Source organism: Protobothrops mucrosquamatus, unplaced genomic scaffold (genome assembly GCF_001527695.2).
Source record: "Protobothrops mucrosquamatus isolate PMUCROS unplaced genomic scaffold, P.Mucros_1.0 scaffold2240, whole genome shotgun sequence".
NCBI classification, from domain to species: Eukaryota; Metazoa; Chordata; class Lepidosauria; order Squamata; family Viperidae; genus Protobothrops; species Protobothrops mucrosquamatus.
In genome coordinates, this window is record NW_015388329.1 from 76768 (window position 1) to 99147 (window position 22380).

The window sequence follows — 22380 nt, forward strand, 5'->3', positions numbered from 1 at the left end:
CAGGACTGGCCTAGGGGTATTTTAAAGGGGTTTTAAATTAAATTTTTAGTAGAAGCGGCCAAATTTAAATAGTTATTTTTAATCTTTTTAAATTTTGTATTGTATCATTGTTTTAAACTGGCTGTAAGCCGCCCTGAGTCCTCCGGGAGAAGGGCGGGGTATAAATTTAATAAAATCTAAAATCTAAAATCTAAATCTTAACTACTACACCAAACTGGTTCCATACTACAGCTAAAAAGCATATGTGGACACATCCAAGAATCAAGCATGACTCAAAGGAGACATTCATTTAGAAATGACTTTCTGATATCCATATGGAATGTAATTATTTTTCTTTTTTAAAAAATAATTAATATATACACATGCAGACATTTTGAATTATAAACAACTTGGGGGGAAACAAGAGAAGCAGAGGAAACAGCAATTACATGAAATGCATAATTCCTAATATTTTGGTGAGATATACCCATATTTTAAATTCATATTCAATATTTCTATCCTAGCACTTATTAGTATTAGTATTACTTTGTTAACCTAACTAAAAATAAAGACCAAATGTGAATGAAATAAATTTTAAATAAAGGGATCTTTAAGAATTTTTGCTGCTGGGTTTGTTTTTCAGCCGTGGTTATTTTCCACAATTTTAACAATCACTGATCAAAAGAAATAAGTAATTTATTTTCTGGTGTTTTACTAGGATCAATCTGGCAGGCAAAAAAACCCAAAATCTAAATTAATTTCATGTATCCCATAATTGTATAAGTTCTGGGGAAAAAATAGGTCATAAAGTGGCATTATCATTAATTATTGAAGACTGTTAAGCAATATTTTCAATCTCCTCCTAAATTTCCAAACCAAATGAGTAACTAAATGGACAAAGCCACTAGGAACATTCAGCATTACAATCCCTTCAGCACCATTTACTGCCTTTGATTAATACAATGCAGTTTTATGTGAATTTCAGATAAACTATACATTTTTATAGCCAATTCTTGCTTAATGGGCAAGCCACTTGCTTCAAGCATACTGGCCAATTGGGATAATTAAGGAATTTGATTTTTATAAATTCTACTTTGTAAAGAATGGACTAATGTGTAAATGATGGCTTAGCTATGCATTTTATTTTGTAGCTCCACTGTACTTCTTCGCTGCAGCTTTCTACCATCTAAACTAGGGGTAGGCAACCTCGGCTCTTTTATGACTCATGGACTTCAACTCCCAGAATTCCTGAGCCAGCTAGGTTTAAACACATTAAAATAGGACTCCGTACTGCTTACCTAGCAATTTGAAAGCATGCAAGTGCGAGTAGATTAATAGATACCACCTTGGTGGGAAGGTAACAGCATTCCATGCTCCTTTGGCATATAGCCATGCTGGCTACATGTCCATGAAAAATATCTTTGGACAATGGCCAAGAAACAGAGATGAGCACCACATTCTAGAGTCAGATACAATAGGACTGGGAAACCTTTATCATTTACCTCTACTCTTATTTGAATATGGGTTTGGATGTGGTTGCCAAACTATAGGTGATGATTACGATGAAACTGATGATTTCTCAAATTGCACAGAACTACAATAAGAAAAAGACTGATTTACTCTTAATGCTGGCATTATCCACTCCAATCCCACTGTCTAGCTCAGGGGTCTTCAAACTTGGCCCTTTTGTGATTTGTGGACTTCAACTCTCAGAATTCCTCAGCCAGTGTGCCTGGCTGAGGAATTCTGGGAGTTGAAGTCCACAAGTTATAAAAGGGCCAAGTTTGAAGACCCCTTGTCTAGCTAATGTGTGATGATACCTTGAAAAGAGCTGCCCTTAACCAAATGCACTTCATTCAATGACTTATCCATTCAAATGTAATAAATAAATTCAATCTAGATGTAACTCTCTGCAATCTTTTTCCTGCATTTCTACTAGTAGAATCAAGAAAAGTAACTGCTTGGACTTTATTATTGATATTCCTGCGCTATATTTCCCATATGGATTAGTGGGATTGCAAGCTGTCGTTCTGAAATTCCCAGCATGCTGAGGAGCAATGTTAAGACAATTGCATTATGGGAAGAATTAAGTGGCTGGTCTGAGAAAGAGACCCAGGCCTTTGGGTCAGAATGAGTAGTGTCCCCATTTTTAGGAATTGTAATATACTTCAGCAGCATTGGCCATTTATTGCCCATTTGGTTTTCATGATATGAGCTGGGTTTTTTTTTGTATTTGTTGGTTTTGACTTTCTTTCAAGTTGTGAGCCATATACATGCAATAAATAAATAAATATCTTAGTGCCCTACTAGAGCAACCATTTTTCAAGGCCTCTCCCCTCTGGAATCAGCCAGAGAATTTAGAGTCTAATAGAGAATACATGTAGTTCAGGGTTGAGCTGCACATATTCTCTGTGGAGCCCTTGGTGCTCTCTGGACTTGATTGTATTTTGCAGATATTTCATTAATTGACGAGGTTGCATCTTCAGTGGTACAAGCACTACACTTAATCTGGCAACAAAAAATCTGCAAGAAAACAATAGCAATAGCCCTTAGACTTATATACTGCCTACAGTGCTTTACAGCCCTCTGTAAGCGCTTTATAGAGTCAGCATATTGCCCTCCCTGATAATCTGGGTCCTCATTTTACCAACCTCGGAAGGAAGGAAGGCTGAGTCAACCTTAAGTTGGTGATGATAAAACTGCTGGCAGTGAGCTGAATTAGCCTGCAATACTGCATTCTAACTACTGTGCCACTATGGCTCAACAACCAAGCTCAGAGAGCACTCACAATTTAGTAACCTGTGGCTCTGTCACATCTCAAGTACATTGTTAAGGAAAGGTACACTATATAGATTTGGATTTAGGTTTTGAAGAGACACACACTCCTTTCTGGCACATGAAGCTGCCTTTTGATAAAATGATAAGCTCAGCTTCTCCCCTAATAGCAAAGGTAAATGAAGTAGATGTAGCCAGGGATTCAAGAAAAGTCTTGTCCAAAGAATCATTTTCCAAGGAAGACTTTCTAAGTGGTGAAACAATGATTCTGGGGGGCAACCAACAAAGATCTTATTTTCGAGATCTTATAAAATATTAAACAGAAGTATTGTTGTTTTATTAAATTATTGTTTGTTCCTCCATTCTTGCCTGTCCCAAAGATCTGGTTTATAGATTGAATTTTGCAATTATTTAAAATTATCGTCTTTAATCTGGAAAGGTTCCTTATTTGCATTTCCTTTTAGAGCTTATCTACAAAAGCATTTCATATCACAGACACTGGGGACTAAAAAAAAAAAGGAGGACAAACCATGTTTGGTGCGTTATACAAAAATGATACACAAATCCTACTCAAATTTTCCAGTTGAGTTTTACTCATGATTTGCACCAAGGGAATAGATGCATAGCTTATGCAACATCACCCTTCTTGCAATTTCATAGAATTATTCTCTTCCACTTCATTTTTTAAAAATTGCATTGAGAGAAAGAAAGTGTTGCTCATTTGTATTGCTGTACTGCCATTGTGTTTCTTTTTATTGGGTATGTTTTATATATTTTTCCTAAGTAAGCCTTTGAGAGTCATTTTGATTGTGGTGACCTAGAAATATGTCTAATAAATGTTCCTGGGAGAACAGGTCTCAGGTCATTTTATCAATCAAAGTCTTTTCAAAAATACAATAAAAAAATAAACACGTTTGCTACTCTTCTATCCACATATTTCACTTTTATACTAAAATGTTTTTGTTTTTAGAAACCTTAGTTTTCAAGTAAATTATCTGAATTATTAAGACTATAGTTATCTAACTACACTTCAGAGTAATGGTAAACACACACTGTGACCACAGCTTAGGAATATATTATTTGATGAGCCTGTGTTAACCCCTGTACAAGGAATATAAACATGGAATTTCTATGTGAAGACATGGGGTCTTTATCCAAATCTGGAAACAGGTAGTACAGGGAGTCAAGCAAAAGACACACCATGGAGTCTCCTCTGCTTTTAAAAAGGATTTAAGAAAGGAGTACACTTTAGGTAAATGATGCAACACATAAGGAAGCAATTTGAATTGGCTTCTTCCAAGAAGTGTTTTATAGGTTCCCAATCTAGCCTACAACCCTGGTATTTCTACAAGTGCCAAGCATTAGACCCCACTTAGCTTTTTGAGACAACGGAAGAATAGCAATAGCAATAGCCCTTAGACTTATATGCCACTTCACACTGCTTTACAACTCTCTCTAAGTGGTTTACAGAGTCAGCATATGGCCCCCAACAATCTGGGTCCTCAGGCTGAGTCAACCTTGAGCCAGTGAGAATCGAACTGCCGAACTGCAGGCAGCTGGCAGTCAGCAGAAGTAGCCTGCGATATTGCATTCTAACCACTGCATCACTAGGGCTCAGTAAACATGACAAAAGTCACAGAAACTACAATAGAGAAGAGCAGCCTGCTTCTCCTTTTTCAGATGAGGTCCATGTGGCTTCAGAGAAAACATGGAAGGCGGGAGGAACCTAGAAGCACTGAAGGATTAGAACAGGGGTCTTCAAACTTGGCCCTTTTATGACTTGTGGACTTCAACTCCCAGAATTCCTCAGCCAGCATGCCTGGCTGAGGAATTCTGGGAGTTGAAGTCCACAAGTCATAAAAGGGCCAAGTTTGAAGACCGCTGGATTAGAAGATGATACTGTATCAGAAATTTAACTCCTGCTTACTTTTAGTTATAGCCAATAATGAATTCCAATTCCTAACACCTATGCAACTCACATACACTTTCCAAATATACCAGGCTACACCTTTAGATATGAAACATGTTCCTTTCCAAAGAGCTGTTATTATCAGGAATATTATCAGGACAAGATTCAGCAGTCCATCTGCATTTAAAAGACAAAGGCCATGCTTTTGAAGATAGCAAAGTCCACATTTTGGATCGAGAGGACCGTTGGTTTGAAAGAGGGGTCAAAGAGGCCATCTATGTCAAAACTGAACAGCCCTCCCTCAACAGAGGGGGAGGGATCTGACATCAACTATCTCCAGTCTACAACACAGTCCTTTCATCAGTTCCAAGAAGGCTCCACACCCATTTGCACTACTCAGGTGACCCTGAGGACATAGGTAAACCTCCAAGTGGTCTCAATGACTCCCTAAAAGAATGCAAATGACCAGCTGTCTGCAAGGAATATAAATCCTTCCATTCCCCACCATGCAGTCAGAGCTGAAGAAGCTTCTTGGATGAGAAGTGAAATGTCTTCAAAGAGAAAAAAGAAAGTCCAGGTGCCTCGTGAAAAAGCACCTTTGGGATGTTCTTCAGTTAGACTTAGAACTGAGGAAGCTTCTTGGATGAGAAGCGAAATGTTTTCAAAAAAACAAACCAAGAAAATCCAGTTGTCTTTTGGAAAAGCACCTTTGGGACCTCCAAGATCCCTTCCAGCCCTATGATATTAATTACTTTTATTTGCATCCTGACTTTTATTCTTAAACCACGTCCTAAATATGGGCATGCCTCACTCCCCAAAAAGCCCATTAAAACTGATTTTTTAAATCACAGAATAACTCCCTCATTGCAAATTTTCTTTTTATCACTCCTTTAAATAATGTTGTGTCACACACTGTTTGTTTCTTTCTGTCCTCAAACTGCCCCAGAGAATCACATCCATTTTATCGAACAGAACCCCCATATAGAACAAATTACTCATATATGGCATTAGAAGAAATTAAACATGTGCACATCAATTTTAAAGTGAAATATTTTTGATATTTTCATACTTTACCAGTTATGTCATGCTGTTTGAATGACTCACTGTAGATTTGATACTGATTGGGGCAATGTTTCTTCAACCACTTGCATACATCTTGCTGTGTCCAAAGGGCCACTGGCTTTGTCAGCTTCACAATATGAAACTGGAAATATAAAATAAGTTAAACAAAAATTAAACCAATGATTTTGCTTCCACTTCACATATCCACCTGCATTTTGTGCATCACCATGAGCCAGGATGGTCAGACCCTGCAGAGCTAAATTTTCTGCTTTGCACGAAAAGGTCAAGGATGAAAGGATTATGATTAATCAGACACTTCTTCATGTGGCTAACAATTAATAAACCCTGGATATTACAGATATTTCAGACTCTGAAGGCAGGTAAAGAAATCTCAAATTCAGTTCAAGTAATCATTTGAGTGATCAGCAAACATTTCCGATTCATCTCTGTGGATTCTTTTTATGCTACAAAGAAATATCAGCCTTTGGAAAGCTGATCTCAGTGATGTTAACAGTTGTCTATGTAGGAGATGACCAGGCTAAGCCCAAGGGGAGGGGTCAAGCATGTCATCAGTTTGGAATCCCTTCCACCCATAAGAGATCTAAATTCAACCTTCCCTGAATTCTGTTAACTCTTATCTACCACCAATTTCCCTTGACCATTAGTAGTTCAGATTCTTCTTGAGAGCTAGCATGGAGTAAACTTGTACTCATTTGAACAATCCTGGTTCCTGATTTCTTGTGGCTGACAGTCTTCTCATCCAAGAGTCCTTGGAAATAATAGCTTTGGGAAGATGTCTGCCCATCAATTTCCCTCTGATGTCTAGAATCTCCTGGTTCTTGCATGCATAGATCTATAAGCCGAGTTGCCCCTATCTGCTTCACTGCACTTGGCAGAATTTGGGAGTGGTTGCCCTTGAAAAAAAGAAGCAGATTACCTTGGGACTTTTGCCTTTCCCAAACTGGCAAGTAATGGCCTACTAGTCCTGCTTTTGTGAAATATTGCTGCTGGGACTGCCATTTACTAAAGCAATTTTAGCTGACTAATTGGATGAGTTTTAATTCATTGGGCAAATGATCAAAGGTGACATAATTCTGTGTAGGAAACCACTCCTTTTTGGGGGGGGGGGGGAATGAAGAATACCAAATGTGCCCAACTGAAAAGTTGTGTAGGACCTCCCTGCTGAGAAAAATGAGGGAGATATGTCCCCTTCTCAGACACACTTGGTATCAACAATCTGGATTGCTGTAGAGGAGAGCCCAAACTTTGAGATGAGTTAGGCATTGATAGACTACACCAGAGCTGTCCAGCCTTGGCAACTTTAAGACCTGTGGACTTCAATTCTCAGAATTCCCCAGCCAACCATGGACACCTTTGTAGTAGACAATACAGGGCTGTTTAGAGAAATACTCTGACTTCATAGCAAGGCAGTTTCCTTTGATCCTGACTTACCAAAAACATAAGTGAAAGACAAATGGGTGAAGAAGTCAAAGTAAAATCATCACACAATAATAACAATAGCAATAGAACTTATATACTGCTTCACAGTGTTTTGCAGCCCTCTCTAAGCAGTTTACAGAGTCAGCATATTGTCCCCAACAGTCTGGGTCCTCATTATACCGACCTCAAAAGGATGGAAGGCTGAGTCAACGTTGAGAAAGACCGAAAAAGCAATGAAACTGAAACTATGGGAAGTTGCAGAAGCATAAGATTTAAGAAAGAAAGCTGTAAAGGCTTCAGGAAGCTTGTGGGGATGGAGGTGATTAGGGAGGAATAAGATGGAAAGGATATTTTTATGGGGTTTTTTTGGCAATGCTTCATTGACCACCTCGCCCCAGAACATCTTCGCAAGCTCCTAGCCAATCTTGGTTGATCTTAAAAAGATGAACAGAATCAGATCTGGTTAATACAAGGTGGGAGACCATCCAAAAGTCTTGGGGCTGTATGTTAGTCCGTGAAGTCAGGAAACGTTCATAAAGAAAGCAATAGCAACCCATTTTTGTAATGTTGCCACTGATTTATTTGAGAAATGTCTCTGGCAACCTGGCTAAAGGATTTAAAGTTGAGGGTCAGTGATTTACAGCCAAGTGGTGGTCCTGGCATTCTAGACATGGCCAAGAACACTGTATAAGAGTCTGGATTTAAAATTGACTCAAGAGTGCTTTTACCTAATCTCAGATCACAAAAGATTATAAAAATGAGTGCCAGCATGTAAATTTGTGCGCAGAAATGGACCAGCAGCCAGCACAATTGTTTAAGAATACTAAACAGGTTCCAATGAGTGCTTAGGGGATGATAGGGAACCATGCCAAAGGACTAAGTATGGGATTCATGTTCACAAGTCTATTTGGGCTGGATTATACTATTTTGTAGATTAAAGCCATGGAGCAATTAAGCTCCTTTGCAACATCATTATTAAGAGTCCATTTAGCACTTCCTGTTTCTTCTTCTTCTTTCCTACATGTGGCAGTTAGAGGAACAAACTTCTTACTTTTAAAGGGAGCCAAGATTCATAATGATGCACCATTCTCCCCAGACTCTTTAAGAAACCATCTCTTTACAAAACAGAGCCACACCTTCCTACAAAGCAGTTGCCAGATGATATGAATCATTGCTGCATTAAACAGCGGGAAGAGGGTGGTCACTGAATATGTAACTGAAGTTGCCAACACATGTAGATTTAATAGTGGAAGAACTCATCTAAACAGCCTGATTTCCACAGCATGAAGACACCCCACTTACATTTGCCAAGAACATGTCCTCAAAACAATGTCTCCATCTCATAAGCAAGTTATTATTTAAACAATGTAAAACTGATCCAAAATGTACCGGCCCAAAGATGGTATTTTCCCAGTTAATATAACTGGAGATCTGTCATGTGGCATTCTAAGCCACATACAAGAGTTGTCTTGGGTGGTTAGAGACCTGCAGGACTCCAGCAGGCCCCCCACAGTAGGATTGTCTACTCTCATCTACCTCCAAAATAACAATTTTTGCTGTAGCTGCCCTACAGTCTTCTGCTGTTGTCCTATGACTTTTTTTCCCACCAAGGAAATGCTTTGTAGTCACTGTAGACAATATTATAGAAGGCAACAGTTACTGAATGACAGATCCACAGCCTCTTCCACAGCTCTTCTAGCCTACAAAAAAAGCAGTCAGAACCTGGAGATTCCAAAGACTTGTGTATAGAACATGGAAGAGAGGATCTTCTCTCCTGCCAGTGACCTCAAAGTGCGCCCATTGAGTCCATGGGCTTCCCTGTCCCAAGGCTGAAATCTCACTGAAACAAACAAGCCAAGCCAAACCTGCCATCCTGCCCTTTCTTTGAAAAGAAACCAAGATGGGTAACACAGACATTTTCAACTTCTGGGAGAAGGTCCCATTTAAATGCAAGGCTGGCTTCAAAAGCTAAGATCAAATTTGTTCCAACTGGTCTCCTAAATGAGAACCAGTTTGGTGCAGTTCCTAAGGCACTGAGTTAGAAACTGGGAGACTGTGAATTCTAGTCCTACCATAGGCGCAAAGCCAGCTGGGTGTCCTTGTGCCAGTTCTCTCTCAAGCCCTAGGAAGGAGGCCATGGTAATTCACTTCTGAAATATTGACTATTTCAGGGAACTAGTTCAGCCAGGAACTGAAGTAAAAGCAAAGACACACATGCACGTGTATGTACACACAGACACACAAAAAGTTTCCTAAACTGACTTGTGAAACTTGTACTATAATCTCCCAGGATTTGAAATGGACATCTAACATTAGAACTATCATTAAAAAGCCACAACAAAGAATGTTCTTCCTCCATCAACTCAGGACTGCAGAAAAAACAATTGCAACCAGCCTGCCTTCCACTGAGGACCTGTATACTGCACATGTCAAAAGGAGGGCTGAGAAAATATCCACAGACCCCTCACATCCTGGACATAAATTTTTCAACTCCTCCCCTTGGGATGCTGCTATAGGGCATTGCATGCCAAAACAACTAGACACAAAGACAGCTTTTTCCCCATGGCATCATTCTGCTGTAAACCTAATTACCACAGTACTGTCTTATTTCTAAGGATATTTACCCACGTAGTATGGCTGTATAACTATTATCCTTCTCATCTTTTCTACTACCTTCTCCTATTAGAGAACCCTGACTCTTATTATTATATTACTTTGTTGTTTGTATGTACAGTGAGAAGTTATGCACTGGAGACAAATTCTTTGTGTGTTCAGTCGCACTTGGCCAATAAAGCTATTCTATTCTATTCTATTCTATTCTATTCTATTCTATTCTATTCTATTCTATTCTATTCTATTCTATTCCATTCCATTCCATTCCATTCCATTCCATTCTATTCGTTGTACTGCCCCAACATCAACAATCTCATGAAACTTTTTTTTTTCCTACATAGAATAAGGAGAGACTCATGAAGTGGGGATTAAATGCTTGCAAACTCCATGCAAGAGAAACAAATTAATCACCCCATTTATTCCTCTCTTTGTGCATACAACTTTTAAATGTTATTACTTTTATTGTTTCAATTTATTGTATAGTGACTCATTAGTGTCCCATCATCATTGTTAATGCTGTAATTTTAAACAGCTACTCCGTAACTATCTCTTAATCTATTATGGGACTTTAAATTATAAGGCATTCTTGGATCAGACGCTGCAGTCAAATTAATCATTCTGGACCACAATATTGCTTGAAATCCTTTTTGGGAGGTCAAGTTATGCTAGACAGATAATATATTCTGATGATATTTACCAAACAACCCATGCTAATTTCTTGCTTTCCTAATGTGCCCATTTCAAGATCTAGCCGTGAACTGTGTGCTGCCTCAAATTATTATCTTCATATTAAAACCCAGTGTTTTCCATCTTCTGTTAATTTTATTCAACTTCTAGATTCTGCACATTGCCTAAACAACAGATAATACCATGATGAGCAAGCATTTCCTCAGCTGTATACAGTCAAGGTTATTTTTAATCAGGCTATGCAGTTTACTTGCAGTATTGATTATCTGAATTTCATACATCAGGTTCATGAGAAGATTTAATTGGATTGATTTCTTGCTCAGAGGTTCTGGAGAACATTAAGTCTTCTTAGGCTTCAGTTCTTTTCAGCCATTTATTTTTTTTATTGTTTCCAGTCGATATTCTGCTTTGCTGCTAAGCAGCTGTTACACAGCTGTCAAATGGTCCCCTCCCCCTTAAACTGCATTGCATTATAGAGGAGAATAGAGAGCAGTGTTTTTCAACCTGGGTAACTGGAAGATGGGTGGACTTACTGGCTGGGGAATTCTGGGAGCTGAAGTCTATCCAAGTCAATAAGTGTTCTTGAAAGTATTGCTGCCTCATCTGAATAGAGTAGTACAAAAATGTCCTACATAGCTATCTTCCAGTACTTAAGTGGCTGTCACAGAGAAGAGGAAGTTGACTTATTCTCCAAAGCACCCGAGTAGCAAACCAGACCAGACGTAAAAGGATGGAAGCTCATTAAAAAGATTGTCAAGGTTCCGATAGACAAGACCAAATAAATCAGAACTCCGAGGCTTGAGATTTCCTCAAGGAACATGTTTATTGGTTACATAGCATCAGCACGGTCAAAAGTGAAACCAAGTCTGAAGTTCCCTTCAGAAGCAACAATATTATAAAGTTGACCTTCCCACCCCAGAGGTATGTAATCAGCTATGTTCCCCAATAGAAGAGTTTTGTGGGCTTTCTAACTAAATGCCCCAAGCCCACTGGTGGGATTCAAATATGTAAACAACCGGTTCTCTGTGTGGATGCTGCTTCTAGAAGTCCATTCTGGCCTGGACAACAAAAAATTAGCTACTGGTTCTGCCGAAGTGGTGCGAACCGGATGAATCCCACCACTGCCCATGCCCCTACCTAAATGACAGAAATGACCTTGGTTCCCACGAGACAGTAAAATGTTTTGACTAGTAGAAATCCTCCATCCCTCTCCCAATCCTGTGGCAACTTAGAACAAAGGAAATGGCTGCAGCTAGGTTCATTGTAGAGTTGACAGAGAGATCCAGCCTGGAGAATTTTCCTGACACAATTAATCAGTGAAATGGCTTGTCTCCTGAGGTTGTGGTGCTTTATCACTGAAGATTTTCAAGACATTGGACAACCATTTGTCTGGAATGGTACAAGGTCTTCTGCTCGAGCAGGGGGTTGGACTAGAAGACTTCCAAGCTCCCTTCTGATCCTATAACTCTATGATTCTCTGTGTCTTCAATCAAGTTTGGGGGAATGAATGTTTATGTGTTGGAGATGACCCACCATGGAGAGGAGTATGACCCAGTAAATTTGTTCAAGCACTTGAACCCTGGCACTAACCTCACTGCAGCATTCTCCACCATCCCTCCTTGTCTCTGAGTAAGACAGGCTCATTTCCAACAATCCGCTTTGGAGTGGAGTAAATCACCGATTCATTTTGGATAGAAAAGCGGTGACTTAAAATCTGGAACTCAACCTCTCTGCCTGGGGAGCTTGCCAATCGCTATTTCAAATGACAATCTGTTGTATATCGTGTTCAGTTCCGCACATAATGGTTTCTTCTTCTTTGCTTGTATAAGAATATGTGTGTGTTTTCATGCAAGGCTATTTTAAATGTTCCCATTATGCATGAATACAGATGCTGCAAGGCAAAATTCTTTAAAGCAATTTCAAGTCATGACTGCTTTGCACATCCACAGGAAGCCAACATTTTGCTTTTTCAGTATGCTATGAAGGACACAACAGGAAAGTCATAATCAAATGGTCATGGTACAGAAATTCTACATTTTCAGTAGCAGACAAAACATATTTCCAATATCATTTTCATTTTCAGCCGAGTATTACATCAGGACTTTGCTTTGCTTTAATTTTTCTACATGATCAGTTATCTTCAATGAGCAAATATGTGTTTAAATCAGTGTTTCACAATCTCATCACTTTTATGATTTACTTCTGGCTGGGGAATTCTGGGAGTTGAAGTCCACACATCTTAAATGCTCTGAAACTGACTCTGACACTGGTACTTGGCTCAATAGTAGTAACTGTGAGAGGAATCTTGGAGTCCTACTGGACTATCACTTAAATATGAGTCAGCAGTGTGCTGCAGCTGCCAAAAAAGCCAACACAGTTCTAGAATGCATTAACAGAGTGATAGAATCAAGATCATGTGAAGTGTTAATACCATTTATAATGCCTTGGTTAGGCCACACTTGGAATACTATATTCAGTTTTGGTCACCGCGACGTAAAAAAGATGTTGAGACTACAGAAAGAGTGCAGAGAAGAGCAACAAAGATGATCAGGAGACTGGAGGCTAAAACATATAAGGGATGGTTGCTGGAATTGGGTATGTCTAGTTGGATGAAAAGAAGAACTAGAAGTGACATGATAGCAGTGTTCCAATATCTCAGGGGTTACCACAAAGAAGAGGGAGTCAAGCTAGTCTCCAAAGTGCCTGAAGGCAGGACAAGAAGCAACAGATGGAAACTAATCAAGGAGAGAAGCAACCTAGAACTAAGGAGAAATTTCCTGACAGTTAGAACAATTAATCAGTGGAACAACTTGCCTCCAGAAGCTGTGAATGCTCCAACACTGGAAGTTTTAAAGAAGAGACTGGACAGCCATTTGTCTGAAATGGTATAGGGTTTCCTGCCTGAGCAGAGGGTTGGACTAGATGACTTCCAAGGTCCTATTCTATTCTATTCTATTCTATTCTATTCTATTCTATTCTATTCTATTCTATTCTATTCTATTCTATTCTATTCTATTCTATTCACATGTATTCCTTGATTTACAACCAGTTGCTTAGTGACCATTCAAAGTTATGAGAGCCCCCCCAAGAGTCTCTCTCTCTCTCTCTCTCTCTCTCTCTCTCTCTCTCTCTCTCTCTCTCTCTCTCTCACACACCCACACACACACACACACCCACNATTTTGCTTTTTCAGTATGCTATGAAGGACACAACAGGAAAGTCATAATCAAATGGTCATGGTACAGAAATTCTACATTTTCAGTAGCAGACAAAACATATTTCCAATATCATTTTCATTTTCAGCCGAGTATTACATCAGGACTTTGCTTTGCTTTAATTTTTCTACATGATCAGTTATCTTCAATGAGCAAATATGTATTTAAATCAGTGTTTCACAATCTCATCACTTTTACGATTTACTTCTGGCTGGGGAATTCTGGGAGTTGAAGTCCACACATCTTAAATGCTCTGAAACTGACTCTGGCACTGGTACTTGGCTCAATAGTAGTAACTGTGAGAGGAATCTCGGAGTCCTACTGGACTATCACTTAAATATGAGTCAGCAGTGTGCTGCAGCTGCCAAAAAAGCCAACACAGTTCTAGGATGCATTAACAGAGTGATAGAATCAAGATCATGTGAAGTGTTAATACCATTTATAATGCCTTGGTTAGGCCACACTTGGAATACTATATTCAGTTTTGGTCACCGCGACGTAAAAAAGATGTTGAGACTCCAGAAAGAGTGCAGAGAAGAGCAACAAAGATGATCAGGAGACTGGAGGCTAAAACATATAAGGGATGGTTGCTGGAATTGGGTATGTCTAGTTGGATGAAAAGAAGAACTAGAAGTGACATGATAGCAGTGTTCAAATATCTCAGGGGTTACCACAAAGAAGAGGGAGTCAAGCTAGTCTCCAAAGTGCCTGAAGGCAGGACAAGAAGCAACAGATGGAAACTAATCAAGGAGAGAAGCAACCTAGAACTAAGGAGAAATTTCCTGACAGTTAGAACAATTAATCAGTGGAACAACTTGCCTCCAGAAGCTGTGAATGCTCCAACGCTGGAAGTTTTAAAGAAGAGACTGGACAGCCATTTGTCTGAAATGGTATAGGGTTTCCTGCCTGAGCAGGGGGTTGGACTAGATGACTTCCAAGGTCCTATTCTATTCTATTCTATTCTATTCTATTCTATTCTATTCTATTCTATTCTATTCTATTCTATTCTATTCTATTCTATTCTATTCACATGTATTCCTTGATTTACAACCAGTTGCTTAGTGACCATTCAAAGTTATGAGAGCCCCCCCCAAGAGTCTCTCTCTCTCTCTCTCTCTCTCTCTCTCTCTCTCTCTCTCTCTCTCTCTCTCTCTCTCTCATACACACACACACACACACACACAGAGTCACGTAACCACACTTTGGGCAGTTCGGCAACTGATCTGCATTTACAGCTGTTTTCAGTGTCCTGCAGTCCCCATGAGCATGATTTATTATGTTTTTGCTAAAACCAGCATTTACTTCTGGTTTTCAGAAAAAGTGCCCCATAATGAGCAATGGATTTGCTTAATAACTGCGGATTCCCTTAACAACCATGATGATTAATGATTGCCACAAAAAAGGGTCATAAAATCAGGTCAGTCATGATGGGTGATGCACTTTATGATCATCCCGACTTACTATTGCAATGGGCAGTCTCCATTATGGTTGTAAGTCAAGGATTATTTATACTAGTTTAAATTATTATCATAAAGCTGAAGAGGATTATTTAGGCCCTTTAGCACCTTCTGTTCAGTGCAGCAATTTTCATCAAACACAACCAGCAAAGAAAATCCCATCAACTAATTAGACAACTGGCTACACCACAGAATTGCTGCTCTGGTTTAACTGTGTTCTTAGGAATGTTTTCTCAGTAAAAGGTAAAGGAGTCCATGTGGATTTTACTCCGCTAGTCGTTGCCGACTATAGAGGTGACATGATAACTGTACTCCAGTATTTGAGGGGCTACCACAAAGAAGTGGGTGTAAAACTATTCTCCAAAGCAGCAGAGGACAGGACAAGAAACAATGGTTGGAAACTGAGCAAAGAGAGAAGCAACCTGGAATTAAGGAGAAACTTCCTAACAGTGAGGACAATTAACCACTGGAAGTCTTTGCCTTCAGACGTTGTGGGCTCTCCATCACTGGAGGTTTTAAGAAAAGACTAGATAGTCACTTGTCTGAAATAATATAGGTTCTCCTGCTTGAGCATGGGGCTGGACTAGAAGACCTCCAAGATCCCTTCCAGATAGTTAAGTTAAGTTAAGTTAAGTTAAGTTAAGTTAAGTTAAGTTAAGTTAAGTTAAGTTAAGTTAAGTTAAGTTAAGTTAAGTTAAGTTAAGTTAAGTAAGAAGTTAAGTTAAGTTAAGTTAAGTTAAATTAAATTAAATTAAATTAAATTAAATTAAATTAAATTAAATTAAATTAAATTAATTAAATTAAATTAAATTAAATTAAATTAAATTAAATTAAATTAAATTAAATTAAATTAAATTAAATTAAATTAAATTAAATTAAATTAAATTATTGCATATCCTGTCTCTGCCTGGTTACATGACTCAAAGTGAATGCACTAGTCAAAAGTAGTCCGCATCCTGGCAATGGCCCAGTGTCTATTTTACAGGGACTTTCAACATTCAATATTCACAACATTTTTGGTCTCAAATTGCTTGTGGTTCAGCAGTGCTGTTAAACAAAATGCAGATCTCCAGTCTAAGAGGGATAGTACTTGATATAAATCCAAGATTTCAGTAACATACAAACATTCCAACTTTTACTTTGCTATTAATACAAAGACATCAAATACAAAAGAATACAGTCCAATGTCTATTAAAATTTTAAAACAGTCCATTAGCAACCCTCTAAAGAGAAAACAACTAAGCCTTCCTGTCTTAAGCATAAATACATTCTTGGTGATAAATTAATGCTGAAGTGTCAAAATACTTACTAGAAGCTACTTCTGGCCTCCTTGAACTGTTCTACAGTTCTTCTCCTCAAGGACATGTACCTTGGTCTTTCTTTTTCTTTTCTTTTCTTTAAAAAAAAGCATCGATTTTTCTCTCTCTTAAAAAAAAACCCCTCATGTTCTGGAAGTTAAAAATAGATGCCATTTTAAATGAAGCTATATGGCTGTTTTTAACAGGAAATGGCCTGTGTTGGATCCCTGAGTAGAGGGTAGACTAGCCTGAAAGTGCAATTTTATTTCAATGAATCCTGGGGAATTGAAGTTGGGCCTTCCTTTATAACAACAGCAGTTTCCCCACAGCTCCATTTAAAGCAGGACCATTCTACAGCTTGGTCCAGAAGACTATATCATAAGCCAGTGGTTCTCAACCTTTTTAATGCCACGACCCCAACCGGTCGTAAGTCGAGGATTACACCGGTCATAAGTCGAGGACTAAACCAGTCGTAAGTCAAGGACTACCCAACCGGTCGTAAGTCAAGGACTTTCCCTGCCCGGGAGCGCCGCGAATGCGTGGTTCCGCCCCCTGCGCCGGCCGAGGCGTAGCTGGCAAGCGGCAGAGACGGAGCAGGCCGACCACCAGCTGGCCCAGCCCAAGGGAGGTAAAGCACCCGCCGGAAAAGGGAAAAAAATGGCGGACAAAAAAAATGGCGGACAGCCTTGCTTGGCGACCCCCGTGAAATGGTCGATCGACCCCAAATGGGGTCCCAACCCATAGGTTGAGAACCGCTGTCATAAGCAAAGTCAATTGATCTCAAAGTTAATGGGACAACTGCTCTGATATAAAACCATAGAGCAGTGCAGGTCAGGGCCATCCTTAATTATTTAAGGGAGAAAACTGAGGGTTTCAGAGATTGGAGCAATAATCAAAGTAGAAAGAATTATCATGCCTGTTACTAATTCTAGGAGTTACTGAATATAAAAAACCTAGGAGATTACTTTCCAGGACAGTGTTTTTCTCAACCTTGGCAGCTTTAAGACATGTGGACTTCAACTCCCAGAATTACCCAGCCAGCATGCTGACTGAAGAATTCTGGGAATTGAAGTCCACAAAACATAAAGTTGCTAAGGTTGAAAAACACTGCTATAGGACACCACTTCTTTTGGGCAACCATGAAGATCTGCAGAAGAATCCTTTTTTTTTTGCATATCTCTTTGCCGTCTTTCTGCCATGCAGGAAAATCCTTCCTCAGAAGTTGTATTTGATCTTCCATCAACTCAGTATTTAGAAAAGCCACTAGACCTTTAATAATTATGTGACGATTTTTAATTTTGTCTTAACATTTTCAATCCTGTTGTTTCATTTTATTAGCTGCTTTTAATAGTCACTTTAAGGAAAATGATGATAAATATGCATCATCAAGTCATGATTGCACAGAAGTTTTTTTCTCTAGAATTATATTTCTCTAATCTGAACTTTCAGATCTTCCATTAGAGTCACTGCATAACTGACTCCATCCGCCTTGTGCTGGTCGGGCTCTTCTTTTTCCTTCCACCTTTCCCAGCATTATAATTTTTTTAAGAGAGCAATGACTTTGTATAATATGCCTAAAATATAATAATTTGAGCCTGGTCATTTGTGCCTCAAGTGAGAAGTCTGGCTTGATTGGTTTGATGATCATTTGTTTTCTTGGTTATCCATAGTATCTTGAATCTTGTCCAACACCAAAGTTGAAACATGTCAATAATCTTTCTTTCCTATTTCATCAAAGTCCAACTTTCACTTTCATAAAATGCCACACCGTTGCCTGCATGATTCTGATCCTTGTGGGTAAAGACACATCACAGCCTTGGTATAACATTTTTAAAGCCTTTATTACTAATCTACCAAGTGCTAATTTATGGCATATTTCTTGACTGCTAGTTTACTTTACAGTTGATAGTTGATCTTAAAAAGTAGACGATATCCCCAACTCAATACCTGTCATTAGTTTGGTCTTTTTATATTTAATCTTAGTCCCATTTTTCACCGTGCTCCTTAAACTTTAATTATTAGAGCTTGAAGATCATTTGCATTTTCAGCTATTAAAATAGTATCATTAGCACAGACACGTTATTGATGTTTCTTTCTCCTATTTTAAATCTACATTCATCTTCTTTCAATCCAGCTTCTCTCAACATGTATTTAGCATATCACTTAAATAAATAAGAAGATTTACAGCCTTATCATTCCTTAGTTAATCTGGGAGCAGTTTATTTCACCTTGCTTTATTCACCATGCTCTGTGGCTTCCTCACCTATATGTAGCTTTTGCATGACAATAAAGAGATATTCTGGAGTTCCCATTTTCTTAAGCAGGTTCTGACATGGTTCAGACAATCAAAGGCTTTTCTATAATCAATGAAACACAGGTTGACTTCTTAATATTCTCTGTCTTCCTCATCAGTAATGTTTCTTATTCCTTGGTCTTTTCTAAAGCAAGCTTGATCATCTAGCATCTCCCTTGCCGTCCAATCTGCACTGGATGATCCAAAGCAATATTTTGGAAGAAATTAAGAATACTGAATGATAGTTTAGTAAGTTTTCCTTCTTTAGTACACAGATGTAGATTGATCACTTCCAATATGTTGGCAACTGTTCAGTTCTCCAGATTAGGTGACGTAGTTTGGTTAGAAGCTTTACAGATATTTCTTCTGTTGTTTGACATATTTATGTAGATATTTTATCAAGTCCTGCAGTCTTTTGATTTGTGATGACCAGAACACTGATCTATCTTCACCTTCAAATACTGGAGGTTTCTTAATTGTTGACATCTCTACTATAATACCCCTTCCACCTTGGTTTGATCTTCTTTGAATTGATTACTATCTATACTATCCTTTAGCATTCCAGTTCAAAGCTGGAATTTGGTTTGGAGATCTTTTGGAAGACTTTCCTTGCCTTCATATCTTTTCCAACAGAAGAGAATATATGTAGCTCAGGGATGAACTGTGGAGTCCATTATGACTCTGAACTTGGTTGTTTGTTTGCAGATGTTTGATTACCTGTCTAGGTAATATCATAAATGCTGCTACAGTACCTAGAAGATGGATAATGAAATGTCTACAAGCAAACAACCAAAAGCAGAAACACCAAGGACTGTATATTTCATGTCTGTTTAACTCGAATCAAATTTATAAATGGCAAGCAGACAGAGTTCAGATTTTCAGGGCTTGGGATGCTTTTTTCCCCTTTGCTTCTTAGATAATATTTTAGATTTTATTAAAGCCAGTTTGGTGTAGAGGTTAAGGCATCAGACTATAAACTTGGAGACTGCATGTTCCAGTTCCATCATAGACACAAAGCCAGCTGAGTGACCTTGGGCCTCTCTCAGCTCTTAGAAGGAGGCAAGAAGAAACTTAAAAAAAAAGGCTTATATTGCATTGTTCCCACACTTCCTGCCTCAAAATGAAAAAAAAAATGGAATTCAGTAATGCAGATCTCTCAAATAAAAAGAAGGTTCATCAGAGGTACTGTAGATGTTTGTGAAGCCACAGTTTCAACTTTTTACCAGTAGTTGTAAAACAGAGAACAAATCACCATTACCATGTATAACACTTTATCATACTCTATTTTCTACCTGAGAAGAAATGCACATTTTATCATTGAATATCACTGAGTGAATAATATTTTGCAAGGAAACACTCTGGATTTTCTGTAGCTTTCTCACCAATAAAATGGAACAATCGCAAACAGGTTCTCCTTTATTTGTGCTCATCTTCCTTGATCTCTGCTTTCCAAATGAGCTACACTGACTAGAAACTATGAGAATTATTGCCTAATAGATTCTGAATTATCATCTTTAGTACGTCTTTACAGATTGCTAATTCTTTTACTAAAAAAAAAACCTTAAAAAAATATTTCAAGCTACTTCCTAAATCACTTTCCCCAACATACATTTCTTTCCAGAGTAGTGACAAAGATTTTACCTAAACTCTTCAAACACAATAAAAAATGTCCAGATCACAACCCAAACAAAAAGAGGAAGTTAGATCATCATATTTAATATGTGACACTTAATTTCATGCTCTGTTTGTTCTTCTGTGCCAAGAAGAAAAAAAGTGATATCACACTTTCAATAATAGTAATAATAAAAACAAAACAAAACAAAAATGATAGCTTGTGCAATATTTGAATGCATGTTCCAGAGATGGGGACATGAGCACTCAAGTCACAGTCAAACTCTTAATAACTATGCAAAGTTTAACCCATGATTTTGTAAAATATCTCTACAATACTTTCTATGAAACATGCTTTTGAAAGATCAATATACTTGCGGGCATTTCCACATCTTTATTTACTGTTATTTCCTTCCTCTTTAACTCAAGCATCTGTACTTCAAGATGGCAAAGATCTGAAGCACAATGTTGGAGCAGCAAGCAATAATTTGGTTCACATATTGTAACTTTAGTTTTTTAAAGGGGTATCAATAGTCAAACCTGACTAACCAACAAAGAACCAGTTTTAATTTTTTTGGTGGCTGTTCCTTTGCTGAATCACTTTCCCTTTGCACTGACAAATGTATGATGAATTTATCCATGTTTATTAATATGCACCACTACCAGCTAGCTCAGGGGTCTTCAAACTTGGTACTTTTAAGACTTGTGGACTTCAACTCCCAGAATTCCTCAGCCATCATGGTTGGATGAGGAATTCTGGGAGTTGAAGTCCACAGGTCTTAAAGTTGCTAAGTTTGTAGACCCCTGAGCTAGCTGATCGGCCCTTCTTCTTCTCTCCCTTCTGAGCTCTTTCCACAGTGTAGTAAGAATGCACCCCCCCAATCCCTCCCCTGTACCCTTAAAGACACAGGAATCAAGTGCAAAGCAAGAAAGGCTCACAAAATAAAGAAACACATAAACTCCAGGTTTTTTTTTCCTTTAAACTGCCTCAGGCGTGTCACGTGTCACAATGTTGCAACCCAAGACTGAAAGGCTCCGGCAACTGCGAAAAGCGTTAGCCTTAAATTAAGCCTGTTTACCTTCAAAGAAAACTTGCTAAAAGCCATAGACAGACTCAAGATAAGGGGGTAAAGCTAATTACATTTGTTTAAAGGGATTAAACCTACGGAAGTCAACACTTTGGACTCATTGCTAGCCTAAAATACAGACTAAAATATTCAAATAACCAAAGCACACAAAGGAGCCTCTGAATGACAAAACGCTGTAAAAACTGTGCAAACTGCCAGCTGATCCAGAACTAAATAAACCCACCTCTTTTCCGGCATTCTGGCTTTTCATTTCATCAGCGCTGATTGCATTCTCCTGGCTGGAGAAAACAAACCAGGGGTTTTTTTCTTCCAGCAACAGCTTCTTCTTCTTCTCTGTCCCTGTTTCCTCCCTGCCTGCTGACCTCTCCTTCTCTTTCCCTATTGTCTTTTTTCCCTTTTCCGCCCAAACCACCTCCTTTTATAGCGTCTCCTCTCCTCCCCCCTTTTTCTTCTGTTCACCTCCAGCTCTGCGCTGCTTCCGGAAGCGCCAATCAGCTGGAGCCCTGCTGGCTCCTGGGGCTTCTGCCACTCCCAGACAGTCCTGCAGCTGCCTCTCCCTCAGGCTTGGGTCACTTCGGCTCATTCCCCTCCCCCACTACACTTGGCTAGCAGTCGCATACCACCTGCCACGTGGCAAAGTATTACAGGTGGTACACGTACCACCAGTTGAAAAGCCCTGGACTAGATGACCTCCAATGTCCCTTCCAACTCTGTTATTCTGTTTATTGGAGCCAAAGTATGAGTTGGACTTTATTTTATTTATTTATTTATTTATTTATTAAATTTATATACCGCCCTATCTCCCTTACGGGACTCAGGGCGGTGAACAGGTGATACTAAAAACCACAATAATAAATAAATAGTTTCTGTGCTAAAATCAAATTAAATAACAGGCCTGTTCTAAAAACACCCCATACAAAACCCCCACTAAAACATAATCAAACTACGCCAGG

General features: G+C 38.7%; 1 protein-coding gene across 1 annotated transcript in view; it reads right to left on the reverse strand.

Moving 5' to 3' along the window:
* The window catches only part of SAMD12 (sterile alpha motif domain containing 12), a gene marked incomplete at its 5' end in the record, with an annotated part of 68123 nt that overhangs the window by 29141 nt on the left and 16602 nt on the right, over positions 1 to 22380 (reverse strand). Inside the window, one exon of the mRNA XM_029285778.1 lies at positions 5738 to 5867. Within this exon, the coding sequence (XP_029141611.1) occupies positions 5738 to 5867 (130 nt within the window). The remainder of the gene's footprint in view (positions 1 to 5737; positions 5868 to 22380) is intronic.